This window comes from Aquarana catesbeiana, linkage group LG02, assembly GCF_042186555.1.
Source record: "Aquarana catesbeiana isolate 2022-GZ linkage group LG02, ASM4218655v1, whole genome shotgun sequence".
Taxonomy (NCBI): domain Eukaryota; kingdom Metazoa; phylum Chordata; class Amphibia; order Anura; family Ranidae; genus Aquarana; species Aquarana catesbeiana.
The window spans coordinates 596973903-596994814 of NC_133325.1; the positions used below are offsets into that span (position 1 = coordinate 596973903).

The 20912-nt window shown below is 43.8% G+C and overlaps 1 protein-coding gene across 15 annotated transcripts in view; it reads left to right on the top strand.

The window, feature by feature from the left end:
• Positions 1–20912, top strand: part of CASK (calcium/calmodulin dependent serine protein kinase) — a 508902-nt gene that overhangs the window by 239029 nt on the left and 248961 nt on the right. For all 15 annotated transcript variants that reach the window (XM_073616292.1, XM_073616297.1, XM_073616294.1 and 12 more), the window contains exon 6: positions 3845–3947. In XM_073616292.1, coding sequence (XP_073472393.1) covers positions 3845–3947 — 103 coding nt within the window. The remainder of the gene's footprint in view (positions 1–3844; positions 3948–20912) is intronic.

Here is a 20912-nt window from a genome sequence, read left to right on the forward strand (position 1 = left end):
TCAATGGTATACTCTCAAGTCCTTTTCCCATCAGGAATGGCACACGTCAGGGGTGCCCTTTGTCCCCCCTGCTTTTTGCTCTTTCTCTTGAGCCCTTTCTTTGTAGGGTCAGATCACATCCAGACATCACAGGTCTTCAAGTGGGCAATACGCACTGCAAAATCTCAGCATATGCTGACGATCTCCTCTTCTCCCTCACAAACCCTAAAATTTCCCTCCCTAATCTAATGCGAGAGTTCAAAATCTATGGTGAGATCTCGAATCTGAAAATAAACTTCACTAAATCTGAAGCAATGGGTGTTTCGGTCCCCCCTAATATTTTAACTGACCTCCAATCAAACTTTAAATTTAAATGGACCTCATCAGCACTTAAATACCTAGGCACGTTTATCCCCCCAGATGTGACACAGACGTTTGACCTAAATTTCCCCCCGCTGTTGATAAGGACCCGGTCATTGCTAGACAGATGGCATGCAGGCTTCCATTCCTGGTTCGGGAGATGTAACCTGCTTAAAATGAGTATCCTACCGAAATTCATCTACCTGGTTCAAGCTTTACCGATTCATATCCCGCCCTCTTTCTTCAAACAGACCCAAGCACTTTTCACCAGATTCATCTGGGCACACAAAAGGCCGCGATTGCGCCACGCACAGCTGACCCTACCCAAACATTGTGGGGGGCTGGCAATGCCCGATATACGCTTATACTATATGGCCTCTCATCTGGGGCGTGTACTTGATTGGAGGAGAAATGGTGCTTCCAAACTCTGGATAAAACTGGAGCAATCACAGTCGAATGTGCCCTTGGGGGGTGCGTTATGGTGTGCCGGCGATCTCCCGGGCTCCCTGACGGCGCACCCTCTTATAGGCACCACTCTGAGGAATAGTCACCAGATCGCCTCCCACTCAACTCACACTTCAAAGACATCTCCCCTATACCCCATCTTGGGCAACCCTAAATTTGAACCAGGCATGGAGTCAGCGGAATTAATGTCTCTTAAAGAGACCGGAAGGGACTGTGCATTTAAATTTATCAGTGGGGGGAAATGGCCGACCTTAGAAGATCTCTGCAATCCAGAGGGTCCGTATCGACTAACCTTCTGGAGAGCATTGCAACTACACCACTTTATCCACTCACTCCCAGAACCACACAATTTCACTCGAGAACTAACGCAATTTGAGACACTTTGCTCTGAGAACACCCCATTGGCTCACATCTTGTCACAAACCTATCTCTTACTGAACACGCCAACGTCGCAACCTCATTTGAATTGCCTAGCCAGGTGGGAAAAAGATCTGCAGCGCACCTTCTCTCCCTCACAGAAGGCTCCGATCATCTCCCTCTCCCTCAAATCCTCGCTCTGCGCTAAAATACAAGAATCTAATTTTAAACTACTCACGAGGTGGTACATGACACCTTCCAGACTAAGAAAATGTTACCCGGATTCCTCCGGGCTATGTTGGCGTTGTGAAGAGGGGGAGGGAACCCTGATCCATGTCTTTTGGACATGCCCTAAGATACAGACCTTCTGGGGCGAAGTTAGGCGAATCACACAGAAATTTACGGATTACGAGGTCCCGGAAGACCCCGCGTTTTTTCTTCTCCACCTTTCCACGGTACCTATTAAGACATATAAAAAATCACTGGTTCGACATCTGCTTAATGCAGCGAAGGGCTGCATCCCCCTTTTCTGGAAACGGTCCCCTCCCTCCTCCCATAAAACTCTGGCTTCAAAGAGTAGAGGAAATTAAGCAGATGGAGGATTTGATACTGACGGCGCAACATAAGCAGGAGATGTTTAAGCAGACTTGGGATAACTGGAATATGTTTATATTCTCTGATGAGGGTCAACGACTTCTGATCTAACTGAACGGGCTGTGCCCCATTGACCGAGAATAGCGAGAGCACCCGTCCATCGCCGTGTCTTCCTTCCTCCCCCCCCCTCCTTCTCCCCTCCCCATTCCTCCTGAACCTCCCACCCCCCCTTTTTCTTACCCCCCCCCCCCCCCCCACACCTCCTTCCCGTTCTCCCCCTGTTTCTCCTTTTCCTTTTTCTCTTTTATTTCTTAGCTACCTTTTAGGTACCTTGGTTCTCTTTCCCTCTTCCTTTTTCTCTTTTTAAAGTAAAGTGGAAAGTCGGGCGAGGACCACCGTTAATAGGTATCCCTACTACGAGATGAGGATTGCCATAGAACATACCTTAACAGTAGACAATGCATATGTCTGTGTACTTTATGTTATCAAACCTGTACTGCTTTGCACTGTATACCTCTTCTATATGCATTTCAACTGTAACATGACTTCTTCTCAAATGTAACTGTCTGTGTTGGTGGGCTCCCCGCCCCTGTATGGAGTTTAATAAACTTTATATTTGGAAAAAAAAGAAATACCATCAAGTTTTTTTAAAGTAATAAAAACAATAATCTTGAAATATATATGGCAGAATAGGAAAGCTAGCGTAAATAATAAATAATGATATTTGAAGCGCTTCACAATGTGCATGAAAATGAATATATAAGAATAAATATAAATAGTCAAATAAATCCAGCGGTGAGTAAAAATTCCTATAAAATCCAGCAATCAAAATAGTGTAAAATTATAAAAAAAAAAGCGTAAATAATAATTTGCGAACTAGGAAAAAAAAGGAGGGATGGCACTTCCGGATGTAAAAAGGTATTATAAGGCGATTATATTGGCAAGATTAGTAGAATGGGAAAACATAAACACTAAAAAGAGATGGGTGAGAATGGAAGACACACTCAACATGACACAACTTCAAAAAATTATTTCACCGAAATTGAGAACACACAGCAAAACCACACATGAGTTAACTAAAATTGTATTCAAAGTATGGGACACATTATATCGACAAGAAAAATGGAAATATGATTTTCCTTTAATCCCATTAACGGGCACAATTTTTTTTACCCCAGGAAATGGGACACAGTTGGGAAAACCAAAGGGGAAACGCACAATTAAAGGATATCACTACACACGGTAAAATTAGGACAAAGCAGGACTTAATAATGACACACGGGTGGCATCAGGTAAATGACTGGGAATATTTGCAAAAAAACATTTAGTAAGCAGAATCCCTAAACCAATCCGAGATGATAAAGAGTTAACCCCAACTGAAAAGCTCTGTAACTCAAAAACGCCAGTAAAACATGGAATATTTCAAATATATGAAATATTAACAGAATTAGAAGGGCACGGGACCTTACCTTTCATAGAAAAGTGGGAACAAGATTATTTTAAAGGGAGGGGGTGATTCTTTTCCATACCCACTACAGTAAACACAAACACAGGCTAGGCACACAGTTAACCATTTGATCATCCTAGAATGTTTAACCCCTTCCCAGCCAGTTATTAGTGCAGTGACAGTGCATATTTTTAGCACTGATCACTGTATTGGTGTCACTGGTTCTCGCAAAGTGTCAAGTGTCAGTCCGTGTCCAATTGTCCACCGCAATATCGTCGTCCCACTATAAGTCATTTGTTTTGTTTTATAGCACAAAAAAAAAAAAAAAAAACGCAGTGATGATCAAATGCAATCAAAAGAAAGCTCTATTTGTGGGGAAATTTACATCAACTTTATTTGAGTACATCGTTGCATGACCGTGCAATTGTCAGTTAAAATAACGTAGTGCTATATTGCAATAAATGGCTTGGTCAAGAAGGGGGGTAAATCTTTCGGAGTTCAAGTGGTTATAACCCATTAACATGTGTAGATAGTGATGCTTTAGTCGTCTTTTAATTTTTAAATAATTTTCATAGAGGATATAATTGCTGTTGGTGATATTTAACAAGTAATACCATTGTATTTTTTTATTTTTTTGTGTAGCCTCATTGTGTACTCCTTGCTTCAAAAGAGAACTCTGCCCCAGTCAAGCTTGGAGGATTTGGTGTTGCAATACAGCTGGGGGAGTCTGGCCTTGTAGCTGGAGGTAAGGACAAGAACAATTTACTGTTTAATGTAGTTAGTAAGGATTTGATGCATTACTAAAATACTATTGTGGTCTTGTGTGTGCTTTGAAAGAAAAGCAAGTTTTTTTCTTGCAACTGGATACATTATGTATATTTCTCCTGCCGGTTTTCTCTCAGGTTTTTATTGTGGTGTTTTGACTCCTTTGGAGAGATATTACCCCTCACCTTTCTGTGCCCGTAACAGCAGGAGAAAAAGTTAGGGGAGCAGTTGGCATTAAGACAAGAACACATACTGTAATAATAACCTGACAAAGGATCTAACCTTTACCATCTTGCTTTTTTCCCCCCAACTAAAGACATTTTCCATTGTTCTGAAAGGAAGTAAGGGGTAAATCTCCAATGGTGAACCAGACAGCAGATTCAAACCTTGTAGAGGTTTTATCCCTTCCCCTTTCCAGAAATGGAAAAAGAATCTTGGATAAAGTGGGGCTTGAAAGGTTCATTCCATCTGCAACGATTTAATTTTTGGAGATAATGGAGAGTTAAGCTGGCCATACATTCATACATTATACAAGTTCTCTGATCCTACCCTTCTTCCACAGTCCCCAAACCATCTCCCGATGGTACAGAGTCTTGTGGGTACTCTGAACATGCTCAGTTTGGTGTGTAACACCCAATTTGGGTGTTTTTGCTAGAAAGTTTTTTTTGTTGGGAGGGTGCATGTGATCAGCACAGGGTCAATCAGCACTGCCCAGGCAGAGGGTCAGGGGTCCTGCAGCCTCATAGGACAGTCAGAGGAGAAGGAAAGCTCCTCCTACAAGCTTTAAACAGTGCTCAGCCAAACATTGATAGAAGTCAGAAGACTGCTTTATACTAATGATGAGAAAATGTATTTAGCAATTTATATTTACAAAAAAAAAACTGCATTTCCATGTTTTGTGTACTGCGGGAGACCAGATATAGTGAATGCAGGGTCCTGGGTTTAGTAACCTTTTTAACAGGTTTCTAGCATGTGTGGAGATACTATGAGACATTCTAGACTTCTAGATGTTTCTGTATTATAGGAGAATCCTCCAGAAGAAGGGGCCAGTATGTCCTGCTGTAATACCCGTAATTGTCGTACAGTATTTGCACAGTAGTATGTGTTGCTTATGGGAAGCCAACACACCAATTTTATTAGCACAGCACACAGATGACAAAACGCTGCATGGTTTCATACATTACCATAAAGCACTGCTGGAATGGGACCCAGTCATCCAGGTATCTCATAAAACCAAAAGAGCCTCTGCAGTACCCTTCTATATATGTGGAAGTAGGTTGTCATACTGATCCACCTAAAGTTTAGTGAAAAGGAAAATAGGTTTGGTAGTAATCTAATTTAAATTTGCAGAAAAGTAATCCACAGCTTAACTGTGGGCAAACAGTGCTAACTGTCATTGTTGATGGGGGAATCCCTCCTGCAGGGCTATTATGTTCTGCCATCAGGGAGCGTGGGAAGTCTTCCCTGTCAGCAGAACACATTGAGTAGTTATGCTGGCTATAGCCTGCGGCAATAATCATTTGGGAAAAAACAGACAGGCTCGTACATCTCATCGAAATGGGTGCTCATATATCTGTTAAAATTCGGATGGTCCCTGCTGAATTGGCCAAATTTATATCACTGTATGATTGACTTTAAGGCTAGGTTCACACATGCTGTGGTTGTGGCTCACAGCATGGGGTCCGGTGGGTCCCTGTTTACCAATTTCAGGTGTGAATCAGGTCCAAATTTTTGCCTGAATTCACACCTGAATCGGAACCAAAGACGCACAGGACCCTTTCCAAATGCAGACTGCGGCTGCCCTGGAGACGTGTGAAACGGCTCCATTGCGGGCCGTGCACTGTCTCCTGTCATGCGAATTGGATGCGGGGATACTCACGTCCAATTCGTATAAGTGTGAACTAGAGCTGCACGATTAGTCGTTAAATAATTGGTGAGAGTAGACTTGGCAATGCTATCTGCATTTGGATCTATTTATGTGTGTGTTCATTTATTATTTTTCAAGTATTTTACAGCATTTACTTGATAAAAATACCTTTTCGTGATTGAGCGTGTGAAGTTGACTTTTATTTTTATGTAACCGGCACTCTCAATTTCTTTGAAAACATTTTTTGGCACACCATGCTCAAAAGGTTGCCAACCCCTGGCTTAGACAGGGATAAGGAGAAACATTGTAACACTTCGTCCTTTTAGATCAAAGGAATAAACTTCAGTCTATAAATGAGGGAAGTTTAACCACTTAAAGACTAAGGGCACTTTCCGCCCCGTGAACACCCGCTTGCTCAGCGGGGATCGCTCCGCCGATCCCCGCTGAGCAGGAAAATGACAGGTGTGCAGCGACGGACCTGTCAGAGCACCGCTATCCCCTATGGGGGATCGGATGATGACGGACCGTAGAGTCCGTCGTCATCCGATCCGAAAACGGATGGAAAAGTAGAGTTTTCCTCCGTTACACTTTTCGGATCGGAGCGGGTCGGATGTCAGCGGACATGTCACCGCTGACATCCGACGCTCCATAGGAATACATGTATGTCTGTTTTTCATCCGAAAATGGAAGGATGAAAAACGGACATACGATCGGATCGTCAGTGTGAAAGAGCCCTAAACCTTTTTCTGACACTTGTTTACAAGTTAAAAATCAGTATTTTTTGCTAGAAAATTACTTAGAACCCCCAAACATATATATATAGATAGATAGATATGGATATATCTAGTATGTGTGTGTGTGTATATATATATATATATATATATATATATATATATATATATACACATACATTTACATTTTTTAGCAGAAACCCTAGAGAATAAAATGGCAGTTGTTGCAATATTTTATGTCACGCTGTATTTGTGCAGCAATCTTTCAAACGCATTTTTTTTTTTTTGAAAAAACACACTTTAATGAATTAATAAAAAACTAAACAGTAAAGTTGGCACAATTTTTTTGTATAACGTGAAAGATGATGTTACGCCACGAGAATCGTGATTTTTATTCTAAGCAAAAAAATTGTGATTCTCATTTTGGCTAGAATCGTGCAGCTTTAGTGTGAACCCAGCCTTAAAGTCCATAGACCTCAACATTACACAGGCATTGCTTAAAGTTGCGGTAAAATCTCACGACTGTCAGGTCGCACAAATGTGAAAGGGGCCTCAGGCTTCATGCACACAGCGCCCGGGGCTGTATAATTTTTCTAAGTTTTCTCCACCTAGGAACCATAGGTGTACAACTGTCTTTAGAAAGCAATGGCTGGATGTGGTTAAATGGAGGGAAGCCCCAGTCTGTATGCATGAGGCCTTTGAATTTTAAGTGCTCATGTATTTTTCAGCCCACTCTAGGGGGCTAATTTGCACTGGAGAGCAGATATAGTTATCTGTTTTGTTATATTCTGTGAGGTTACTTCATAATGCTGCCTTCATTTTCTTCCCCATTCAGAAAATGCAGGGCTTGGTGTGAAGCCTGTGGTGTCATATGGAGTTCATTCCGTTCACATGACTCTGTTCTACTACTGACTCTTTTTCTTACTCATCATTTTAATAGGACATTTTGGAGTACCCAGGCCAGCAAGAGCAGTAAACACATTGTAAAGCATACCGCTGTGCTTTAATTATGTTTTTATTATTTTATTTTATTTTTAAAGCGGAGCTATCTGCATCTCTAGAAGAATATACTGTATTTATTGGCGTATAACACTCACTTTTTCACCCTAAAAATTGGGTGCAAATAGCACGTGCGTGTTATACGCCAATACTTCAATTTTAGATGCCTCGGAGGGGACAGGGAGGGGGGGTCGGGATGAGCGCTGTCAGATTACATACAGTGAGAATCTCCTGTTTACTTGGCGGCCTCTGTAATAGGAAGTCCCGTCTCCTGGGCTGCCATTGGACCACTGTTCTGTCTATCATAGGAGATTCTCACTGTATATAATCTTTTGGCGCTTGTCCCGCCCCCCTCCCTGTCCCCTCTAGGCTGCAAATGGGCAACGATCAGGCTGCACTGATGGCAATGCTGAGGCTGCTGCATTGATGGCAATGGTGAGGCTGCTGCATTGATGTGGACTGATGAGGTCGCATTGATGGCACTTGTGAGACTGCAGATGGGCATTGATGGGGCTGCATTGGTGGCAATGGTGAGACTGCAGATGGGCACTGACCCTTATTTTGCTTCAAAGTTCCTTATTTAAATTTTTTTTTTTTTCCCTGAAACTTCCCTCTTAAAATTAATGTGCGTGTTATACACTTGTGCGTGTTATACACTTGTGCGTGTTATACGCCGATAAATACGGTAATTGACATGCCTGCTCTTGAGTTCCTAGGTGTGCACACATTTTTTTGCCATTGCAACACACTCAGGAATTATGCCAAGAAAAGCTTGCTGTTTAAAAGATAAGTTCACCTTTTGGAACCTGTTGCATGTTCCACCCGTGTTTAGGGTGGTGCATGTAACATGTTTCCACTCCTGCCTCCTCTCCCCCCCAATCTCTCCTTCCCTGTGACATCCTCGCCCTGTTACTTTTTAAAAACGGAGTAGCTGCATTGGGCTTAGTCCACACAGCTGTGTCTTTTATTCACAGATTCCTGTTATAATGAATAAACTACAAGTCCATGTACCATGGTGGCAGATGAGCTTGCAGTTTCAATGGGCTGTGGTGGTGCTGATGAGCACTCTTGTAGTCCATGGACATATCCTCCAACTTTCTAACTGAAAGTCTGTACAGAGGTATGGGCTGAAAGCTGGGGGACATGTCAGCAGCAGCCCACATTGCACCGTGATCTACTGATTGGGGTACAATGTTTTCCAGGTTCCAGCAAGAAAAAAATAAATGTGTTTTTTTTTTTTTTTTTTTTTTTTTCTGCAAAAATATGTGCATTGATTATTTTTTTCTGTGAACTTGGCCTTTAAGTTTCCAAGACCTATAAAATTCCAGGGGCTGACTCAGCCCACTAGATTCCTAGCTGTGTCACTTTTGGGTGCACTAGTACTTTAACCACCTCAATACAGTGCACTTACACCCCCTTCCTGCCCAGACCAATTTTCAACTTTCAGCGCAATCACACTTTGACAATTACTCAGTCATGCAACACTGTACCCATGTGAAATTTGCGTCCTTTTTTTTCACACAAATAGAGCTTTCTTTTGGTGGTATTTAATCACTAGTGGGTTTTTTATTTTTTGTGCTATAAATAAAAATGCCTTTTTCTTTGTTTCTGTCATAAAATTTTGCAAATTAGTCATTTTTTCTTCATAAATTTTGGCCAAAATTTTTACTGCTACATATCTTCGGTAAAAAATAAGCCAAATAAGTGTAAATTATTTGGTCTTTGTGAAAGTTATAGAGTCTACAAACTATGGTGCCAATCACTGAAAATTGATCACATCTGATCACACCTGATGTACTGAAGGCCTATCTCATTTTTTGAGTCAGGAAAGTACAAATACCCCCCAAATGACCACTTTTTAGAAAGTAGACATTCCAAGGTATTAAGTAGCATGGTGAGGTTTTTTAAGTTGTAATTTTTTTCCCACAATTCTTTGCAAAATTAAGATTTTTTTTTTTTTTTTTTTACAAAATTGTCATACTAACAGGTTATTTCTCACAGAGCATATGCATTCAACAAATTACACCCCAAAATACATTCTGCTACTCTTCCCGAGTATGGTGATACCACATGTGTGAGACTTTTACACAGCCTGGCCACATACAAAGGCCCCACATTGAAGTAGCATCTTCAGGCGTTCTACGAGCATAAATGACACATCTCATTTCTCAACCACCTATTAGACTTTTGAAGGCCCTGGAGCACCAGGACAATGGAATTGCCCTCCAAATTACCCCATTTTGGAAAGCAAACACCCCAACGTATAATCTATGAGGCATAATGAGTCTTTTGAATGGTTCGTTTTTTTCCAGAAGTTTTTGGAAAATGTGGAAAAAAATGAAAACGCATTTTTTTTAAAAAAACAAAGTTGACCATTTATCAGATATTTTCAACACATAGCATGTACATAGCAAAGATGACACCCTAAAATACATTCTGCTACTCCTCCTGAGTATGGTGATACCACATGTGTGAGCCTTTTACACAGCCTGGCCACATACAGAGGCCCAACATCCAAGTAGCACCATCAGGCATTCTAGGAGCATAAATGACACACATAATTTCCTGGCAACCTATCATTTTTGAAGGCCCTTCATATTTCTAACACATAGCATGTACATACCAAGAATTACAATCCAAAATAAATTATATTGGGGAAAGGGTAAAAAAAAAAAAAAAAAAAAGCATTTTCTGTGCTTTTAGTAGTGTCCACAGAGGAGAGCACTGGTCCAGGCAGCAGGCAGGGATGTGCTTAGCGACAGCAATAGTAATTATCCAGGCAGCAGGCAGGAATATTGTCTATAGTCAGCACAAGGATATTGTCAGCACAGCACAGTCCATAGAAATTGACCAGGAAGAGACGGCCAGCACAGCCATAATATTGGTCCTGGTACACGGTTACCTGCAGACACTCATTGTACCGCTCTCCAGCCCTTCATAAACATACTGCCTCTTGCTACAGCTAATTATTTGCATAGTCCAGGTAGCGGTGTGGTCCGTTCATGCGGCAGGCAGAGGCATAATGGCAGTAAGTCAGCAGCAGGCTGAGGGCCGCAATCGGGTAAGACCTGGGCACAGGGGTAGAGGCTTCGACCCACCCAAATCTCTATGAAGCCTGAGGACTCCAGGCCCTAATTCGGAAATTCCAAAACTTGGAGAAAACAAAAAAAAATTTTCTCCATCCGGAAAAACAATTCTGGAGCCCCTCACATGTGTGACACCCCTGTGTACTACAGTAGCAGGGCAACAGATCAGTCCAAGTGGTAGGCAAAAGCGTAGTTGATAAAACAGGCCAGGATCAGTTCACGTGGAGGCAGTCCAAACGGTAGACAGAGGCATAGTTAAAAAACAGGCCAGGGTCAGTTCACGTGGAAGCAGTCCAAACGGTAGCAGAGGCATAGTCAAAAAACAGGCCAGGGTCAGTTAACATGGAAGGCAGTGGCATGGTTATTTGGGGAAGCATGGAAAATGGTCAGCACAGATGATGAAAATGGGGAAATGGTTAAAAATATGGGCTAATATTTTAGGGATGTATGATAAAGTTGGAAGCATTCACCAATGCAAAAGCCAGGTTGGGAGGGACACTGGGGACAATGGTAGCTGGTATCTTTTCGAAAGCCTCTTTTGGTGCACACGCGTCATTTTTTTTTTTTGCCGTCTTCGGCCTGCTTCAGACGGTGGAATGTTGAAGGGGAAGTGGCACTCATGAAGTCGGCAAACAGCCTCAGAGCGAAGGTCTTCTGGGGGGGGGGGGGGGGGGGTGTGTCTCTGGTGATAGATGAGGGATGTAACAACTTCTTCTATGAATTGTAGGAAGGGGCGGGGCTTTCTGTGCTGTAGACTACGTAGGAATTATAAACGGCCAAATGGATGTGAGAAATTGCTACCTTCTTGTACCAGAATCGAGACCTCTTTATCGACAAATAGGTCTGAATCATTTGATCATTGAACCCCCCCCCCCCACACACACACATGTAGAGATTATACTCTTGGACACATACTGGCTTTTCAATGGGACCTCGTCTTCTTTGAACCTCAATTGTAGTGTCGTCATGGATGGTGGAAATCATGTGCACGTCCCTTTTTATCCTTCCACCTCAAGACCAGCACTTCATTGCATCTCAATGCTGCTCTTTCCCCCCTTTACAGCTTTTTGTTTGCTAGAAATTGTGGGAAGCCCTTCCTATTTTTTCTGGAGGTTTCGCAGGCCAGGGTTTTTGCAATGTATAGGTGTTTAAAAAGGGGCGGGCCAGTGTAGAAATTGTCAAGGTATATGTGATATCCTTTGTTCAGAAGTGGGTATGCCAAGTCCCATACAATCTTTCCAGTTGTGCCCATGTAGGCCAGGCACTCAAGGGGCTGGAGCTGGGAATCTTTTCCTTCATATATGCGGAACGCATACAAATATCCCGTGGCTCTCTCACAGCACTTGTATAATTTTACTCCGTATCTGGCCCTTTTGCTAGGAATATAATGCTTTATTCCTAGCCGGCCTGAAAAGTGTACCAGGGACTCATCGACACACATATTCTGATCGGGACATAGAGTTCTGCAAATTGTTGGGAAAAGAAATTTATCAGTGGGCGAAGTTTATATAATTTGTCGTAATTTGGATGACTGCTTGGAGGGCCCTGGGTGTTGTCGCTAAAATGAAGAAAGTGCATTATCATTTCGTATCGGGACCTGGCCATTACGACAGAAAAAATGGGCATGTTGTGGATTGGGTTGGTGGACCAAAAGGCATGTCCTTCATTTTTTTTTTTTTTTTGTAAGCCCCATGTTTAGGGTGAGGCCCATAAACAATTTGAACTCCTCCAAATTCAGATCTCTCCACTCAAATGGACAGGCATAGGATGATTGGGGGTTGTTGGCAATATACTGCTGAGCATATAAATGTGTCTGGTCCACAATGAATTGCAGCAAAGTGTCGGGCAAAAACAGAAAAAAAAACAATTGCTGTGAAATTTTGGGTGTTGGCCTGCACACCTGGCTGTGCTGTGAATGGGGGAATAATTGGTGATCCTGAGTCGGATGGCAGCCATGTTGGGTTGGCAAGACCATCTGGCAAATATGTAGAGGGGGAATTGAATTTCCTGTACTGGTACTCAGGTGTGATGTGGCAGCACTGGTACTGGGTCTGGGCATTTGTTCCTGGGGCCTATCGCCGGCGGCAGCGCTGGTACCGGGCATTTCTTCCCTGGGCCTATCGCTGGCAGCAGCGCTGGTACTGGGCCTGGGAATTTGTTCTTGAGGCCTATTGCTGGCGAAAGCTTTGGAATATAATCCTGGTTTCCAGAGTGCCGTGCCCTTTTAGGAGGGACCCATTCTTCCTCCGAATCATTTGCCGATTCACTATTGGGTTCAAATGCCGAATTTGATTCGGAATCAGAATTGGAATCTGATGAGAACTCCCCATTGCTCTCATCAGTCATGGAGAGGATCTGGAACGCCTCCTCACTGGTGTATAATCTTTTGGAAATGACTCTGATGGATGTGTGGCAGGTGACGGTCACTGATGGGCTGTGAGATGTGTGGCAGGTGACGTTCACTGATAGGTGATGACGGTGTGACAGGCGATGGTCACTGATGGGTGACAGGCCACGGACGGTGACAGGTGATGGTCACAGACGGGTGACATGCCACGGTCACTGATGGGTGCACTGCTGATGGCCACTGATGGGTGACGGGTAATGGCTGACGGCCACTGATGGGTGACGGGTAATGGCTGACGGCCACTGATGGGTGACGGGTAATGGCTGACGGCCACTGATGGGTGACGGGTAATGGCTGACGGCCAGTGACGGGTAATGGCTGACGGCCACTGATGGGTGACGGGTAATGGCTGACGGCCACTGATGGGTGACGGGTAATGGCTGACGGCCACTGATGGGTGACGGGTAATGGCTGGCGGCCACTGATGGGTGACGGGTAATGGCTGACGGCCACTGATGGGTGACGGGTAATGGCTGACGGCCACTGATGGGTGACGGGTAATGGCTGACGGCCACTGATGGGTGACGGGTAATGGCTGACGGCCACTGATGGGTGACGGGTAATGGCTGACGGCCACTGATGGGTGACGGGTAATGGCTGACGGCCACTGATGGGTGACGGGTAATGGCTGACGGCCACTGATGGGTGACGGGTAATGGCTGACGGCCACTGATGGGTGACGGGTAATGGCTGACGGCCACTGATGGGTGACGGGTAATGGCTGACGGCCACTGATGGGTGACGGGTAATGGCTGACGGCCACTGATGGGTGACGGGTAATGGCTGACGGCCACTGATGGGTGACGGGTAATGGCTGACGGCCACTGATGGGTGACGGGTAATGGCTGACGGCCACTGATGGGTGACGGGTAATGGCTGACGGCCACTGATGGGTGACGGGTAATGGCTGACGGCCACTGATGGGTGACGGGTAATGGCTGACGGCCACTGATGGGTGACGGGTAATGGCTGACGGCCACTGATGGGTGACGGGTAATGGCTGACGGCCACTGATGGGTGACGGGTAATGGCTGACGGCCACTGATGGGTGACGGGTAATGGCTGACGGCCACTGATGGGTGACGGGTAATGGCTGACGGCCACTGATGGGTGACGGGTAATGGCTGACGGCCACTGATGGGTGACGGGTAATGGCTGACGGCCACTGATGGGTGACGGGTGATGGCTGACAGGTGCACCGTTGACGGTTACTGATGGCAGTCTTATGTGACAGGTGCACTTTATGGGGTGATTGTGGTGACTGTTGGGTGACAGATGACAATGGGGGGGGGCGATGGGACAAGTGTTGTGCTTGGTGCAGTACAATACAGACACAGATCGGTAACTCACTGCTCCTGGCTCTTCTCTCCTCACACTGGAAACGATGTGTGAGGAGAGAAGAGCTGGTAACAGCTAGTTACCGCTCTGTGTTTACATTTAATGATCGGCTGTGAAAGGTTCACAGCCGATCACATGGTGAACAGCCACCGGCCGATGGCTGTTTACCATCGTCGGTGACGAGCAGTGTTCCCGGGAACACGCCGCCACTGATGTGCACGCGCGGCGTGCTCCCGATTGCGCTCCCGATTGGGCGGTACCAGCTGTCATCGGCCGTGACTTCATCACGGCTGATCACGTGGTAAACAGCCATGCCCAATAGCTGTTTACCCCCCTCGGTGGTGAGCGCTGTCTCCATGACACGCTGCCACCGAGGGTACAGGGATGCGTGTGCGCGATCACGCACATTTCCTGTTTAAAGGGCAGGGCGTCATGACGCCTTCCCAGAACGAGAGCCGTGCCGCCTGGCCGTCATATGATGAACGGCGGGCGGCAAGTGCTTATTGTATGCAGATGCTCAAAATGTAAGGCCCCTTTCACACGGAGCACACTGCTCCGCTCAGTAGGAGTACATCCCCTGCAACCCAGCATATACAGTGCATCCGGAAAGTATTCACAATGCTTCACTTTTTCCAACTTTTTGTTATGTTACTGCTTTATTCCAAAAAGGATTGCATTTATTATTTTCCTCCAAATTCTACAAATAATACTCCATAATGACAACGTGAAAGAAGTTTGTTTGAAATCTTTTCAAATTTCTAAAAAAAAAAAAAACGAACTCCCGGGGGATGAAGAGGGTGCCCAACCAGCAGAAGGGTTCTTTAAAAATCTGCTGGGCGTCACTGAGGTTTTTCCAACCTACGTCGTTGAACGTGCTAATTGAGTACCTACAGAATGCGCCATACCAGGAACGAATCCTCGTCCATTTCTGGTCCGTTGTCTCAATTACCGATATTATGACCTGATCCTTTTGGAAGCTTGCAAGCACCCTGCGCTTCCCTACGGTAATACAACTGTCCTACTATTACCATATTTCTCCGTTGAATTACAGAGCAGGAGAAAAACCTTCAATGATGTTCATAGGAGGCTTCATGAAAAGAATATCAAATACAGTGGAACTTTGGTTAACGAGTAACGCGGTTAACGAGCGTTTTGAAAGACGAGCAACTTTTTTTTTAAATCCTGACTCGGTTTGCGAGTGTTGCCTCGCAAAACAAGCAGCATTCAAGCTAATGTGGTGTGCAGTACCGCATTTGGCCAGAGGTGCGGGGGCGCTGATAACACTCGGAATGGTTCGGAGCCATTTGGAAATACTTGGAAATAGGGAAATCACCGCTCTAAGTAGATCAATTGGAAATGTACCTCTCCTCAGAATTGAAGTAGCAGGTGCTGGCAATGCATATAGCAGTAACGATGAGCGAAGTTTCTGGACAGCCGCATTCCAAAAGATTAGCCTTTTATTTATAAAAATTGATATAAAAAAATACATGTTACAGCAGAACACAGGATAAATCTGACGCGTTTCACACTATAAAACAGTGCTTAATCATAGCTAATCTTTCGGAGTGCGGCTTTCCACAATCTTCTCTCATCGTAATCACTCGGAAATACTTGGAAACACTCTGAAAAACTCTGTTCCCGAGTCTTTCCGAGTTCAGCCGAGCTGTCCCCGAGTATTTCCGAGGCTCTCCAGCGCCCCCCCACCTCTGGCCACATGTGGTTTTGCATGCAATAGAAGTCAATGCAGAACTAATTATCTTAGTTTTTATTGACTTCTATGGGGAAACTCTCTTTGATATGCAAGCGCTTTGGATTACAAGCATTCTCCTGGAACGGATTATGCTCGTAATCCAAGGTTTCACGGTACAGCATGCTGTACCCTAGCCGTCTTCGAGTCCTATATGATGGTTTGGTCCGCTTCTTCAAATCTCCAGCTGATGATTGTTGATCGTTCAGCACGCATAGTTGGTGATGCTGAAAAAAGACACAAGTCCAACCTGTGTGTGCTTTTATGTCAGCATTGCATTGTATATCTCTGTATGTTAACCACCTCAATACTGGGCACTTTCACCCCCTAACTTCCCAGAGCAATTTTCAGCTTTCTGTGCTCTTGCACCTTGAATGACAATTACTCACTCATGCTACAATGTACCCAAATGAAATTTTTTTCTATCATTTTGTTCACACAAATAGAGCTTCTGTTGGTGGTATTTATTCACCACTGGGTTTTTTTTATTCTTTGCGATTATAAAGTGAAAATATTAAAAAACTATATTTTCTACTTTCTGTTTTAAAAATCTAATAAAATTAAATTTCATCATACATTTAGGCCAAAATGTATTCTGCTACATGTGTTTGGTATAAAAAAAATCCAGATAAGTGTATGATAATAGGTTTGTGTGAAAGTTAGAGTCTACAAGCTAGGCTACGTATCATTGAAAATTGATCAATCCTGATGTACTGACGGGCTATCTCATTTCTTGAGGCCCTAAAATGTTAGGACAGTACAGATACTCCCCAAATGACCCCCTTTTGTAAAGATGACAGTCCAAAGTATTTTGTAAGAGGCATCGTGGGTTTTTTGAAGCTACATTTTTTTTTGCCCACAATAGTTTGGAAAATGAAGAATTTTTTTATTTAATTTTTTTCCCCTCAAAATTGTAATTCAATTAGTTATTTTTCACACATGGCATAGATAAACTTGCAATTACACCCCAAATTACATTCTGCTACTCCTCCTCCTGAGTATGGCAATACCACATGTGTGGGACTTTTTCACAGCCTGGCCAAATACAGAGGACCAACATGCAGGGAGCAACATCAGGTGTTCTAGGAGCATAAATTAAATATTTAGTTTCCTGACTACCTATCACGTTTTTGAAGGCCCTGGAGCATCAGGACAATGCAATTACCCACAAAATGACCCCATTTTGGAAAGCAAATACCCCAATTTATATTCCAGGAGGCATAATGAATCTTTTGAATATGTAATTTTTTTCCACAAGTTTTTGTAAAATGTGGAAAGAAAATGAAAACACATTTACATTTTTTTTACACAAAGTTGTCAATTTTATAAGATATTTCTAACACATAGCACGTACATGGCAAAAATTGCACCTCAAAATATACTCTGCTACTCCTGAGTATGGCGATACCACATGTGTGAGACTTTTTCACAGCCTGGCCTTATACAGAGGCCCAACATGCAGGGAGCACCATCAGACATTCTAAAGGCATAAATTACATTTAGTTTTCTGAGTACCTATCACATTTTTGAAGGCCCTGGAGCACTAGGACAATTGAATTAGATGCACCAGATGATCGCGGACAGATGTGCACATATGTTTACTGGTACAGGTTTTGGTGTTTTTTACTGATTGGACACAGCCATCATGTGATCAGGAGGGACAATCTCTGGGGGACCCAGGCACATCGGGCTCGGGCGCGTGATCCCGCTTTCTGTGACTCCCCCCCCCCCCCCCCCCAGGCTGTTTACATCACATGATGGCTGTGATTGGACACAGCCATCATGTGATCAGGAGGGCAGATCACAGAGCCCTCCTGCCAATCCGAGATGCCGTGTGTCCGGATTGCGCGGCTGTGTGATCCCTCTCCTTTTGATGGACGTTCAGGAACATCCACTCAGGGGATGCGCCCACCCGGCCTTATATGTACAGTGGCTGGGTGGGAAGTGGTTAAGGTCATTTAGATGCCCATATAATAGTTTTTGGAAATTATCTATGCTCCCTGCTGAAACCACTGCTTGTGGAAGAGAATTCCACTTTCTTAACGCTCTTACAGTAAAGAACCCTCAGCGCATTTTAAGGTTAAACCGCTTCTCTTCTAATTTTAGTGAATGGCCGCACATCTTTTTAATTTCCCTTTCACGGAAAAGTTTTATCCCTATTGTGGGGTCACCAGTACGGTATTTGTACATTGAAATCATATCTCTTCTCCAGAGAGAAGTTCAATGCTCGTAATCTTTCCTCATAACTAAGGTCCTCCAGTCCCTTTATTAGGTTTGTTGCCCTTCTCTGGACTCTCTCCAGTTCCAGCATATCCTTCCTGAGGACTGGTGCCCAGAAATGGACGGCATACTCCAGGTGCGGCCAGACCAGAGTCTTGTAGGGTGGGAGAATTATCGTTTTATCTCTGGAGTTAATCCCCTTTTTAATGCATGCCAATATTCTGTTGGCTTTGCTTGCAGCAGCCTGGAATTGCATGCTATTGCTGAGCCTGTCATCTACTAGGACCCCAGGTCCTTTTCCATCCTAGATTCCCCCAGAGGTTCTCCCCTTAATGAGTATATTGCATTCATATTTTTGCCTCCCATATGCATAATTTTACATTTTTCTACATTAAACCTCATTTGCAATGTAGTTGCCCACCCCATTCATTTGTTCAGATTTTCTTGCAAAGTTTCCACAACCAGGGGAGAAATTCTTACCCTGCTTAGCTTAGTATGCTAATACTGAGATTGAGCTGTTCATCCTATCCTCCAGATCGTTAATGATTAAATTATTAATAGGATTGGTCCCAGGACAGAACCTTGGGGGACCTTTCCACACCGGACCATTCCGAGTACTCCCTATTTATCACTAACCTCTGAACTCACCCCTGCAGCCAGTTTTCAATCCATGTACTCACCCTTTGGCTAATGCTGACAGACCTTAGTTTGTACAGTAAACGTTTATGGGGAACTTTATCAAATGCCTTTGCAAAATCCAGATACACCATGTCTACAGGCCTTCCTTTATTTAAATGGCTGCTCACCTCCTCATAGAAGGTTTATAGATTGGTTGGGCAAGAATGATTCTTCATGAATCCATGCTGATTTCTGCTAATGATACCGTTTTCAATACTAAAATCTTGTATATAATCCCTTATCCCCTCCAAGAGCTTACAAACTATTGACCTCTGGGTACGGCCTTAAGGTTGATTCCACATGTATTGGGAAAGAAGGGGAAAGTGCCCGGTATCCAGTGAAGTTAAATATAAGGGTATTTTATTTGAAGCTTCAGCAATTAAAAAAAATAAATAAATTAAAAAAATAAAGAGGCCAAAGCATTTAAGTGGACTAAGGACTCCCCCTTCATCAGGACTGCTAATAGAAGTGGTTATGGAATGATCCTGTTGAAGGGTGCCTTCGGCACATGAATCAGACCGCTAGTTGTCCATAACGCTGGCCGTGTGCTTAAGGAGGCCCTCCAAATTCTTTCACAATTTTCGGAGCACTCCAGGTTGAAAGTAAACTGAGATAAATCTCAAATTTTGCCCATTGACGCAGAGACTGGGCGCTTGGCTGATCCGGACCTCCCATTGCTATGGACTACCAGGATCCAATACCTTGGCATTGTGGTCACTCCTTCAACCTCTGATTATAGTAATTTGAACATAACCCCCTTTGTGCAGCACATGAAAGCTAAATTGTAGCCATGATCTCCCAATTTCCCTGATTGGACGAATAACTTTATTTAAAATTAAGCTTCTATCTGCGTTTTTATGTCTTCAGGCATTCAGCCAAATGGATACCCAAAAAAATATTTTGACTTAGGAATTCCTGCCTGGTCTCTTACCTCTGGGTCTTGGGTCAGCCAAGGTTTAAATTGTCAGGCCTCCAAAGACCCTGGCATTAGGAGGGCTTGGCTTGCCCTGATCTCTATTATATATAATATTATCTGGCCTCCCTATTACCACATGCCCATAACTGGCTACTTGCAGATTATTCTAATGCTGTGGTGGTGTTGGAGCCTTCCAGTTTAGGCTCATATGAGGCCTTGCTAAACCTATTGTATCCTGGACCTGTTTCCTTTCTCCCATTTGACTAATTCTATGAAATCAGTGTTGAAAGCTTGGTTGGTAGTTTATGCTGCCCACCCTAACCCTCCTGGACATGTTTCTCTGCATACTCCCCTTTTGATTTAACCCTGAATTGTCAGTTTCTGTCCATTCCTGATCCACAAATATGTGTTTTAAGGGCATAAAATACTTAGACCAGATTTGTTTAGAGGGGCAGTTGCTGAGCTTTTGATAGCTTAAAGGGGATGTAAACCCGCACATATACCCAGTGACGTGAACAGCCTCAGATGATACATGGAGATGAAACCAATCCTCCTACTTACGTTTTACATGTATATTTGCTGTCTTAAGCTTTTATATACTGTTTAGAAAGTGCACGTCCTGTTAGAATTTTCTCTTCCTGATTCACCTGAGGGTGTGGATTCTTTGCCTACACTTGGTGACAGCTGATTGGAGGAAAAGCACCCCCCCCCTCCACATAGGCAGAGACTTGCAGAGCTGTACTGTGAATAGACCAGATCTCTGCTAATCTATAGCACCCACCCTGACCCAAAATTCAGGCTTGCTTTATCACAGTTGACAGAGAACTTGACAGAAGTTATGCTGATAACAGAACAACAGAGCAGCATAAAGACACGTGACTTTTATACAGAGATAAGAAAACACTGCAGATATGTCCCCAGCTCAAATTTCATGATTCGGGTTTACATCCACTTTG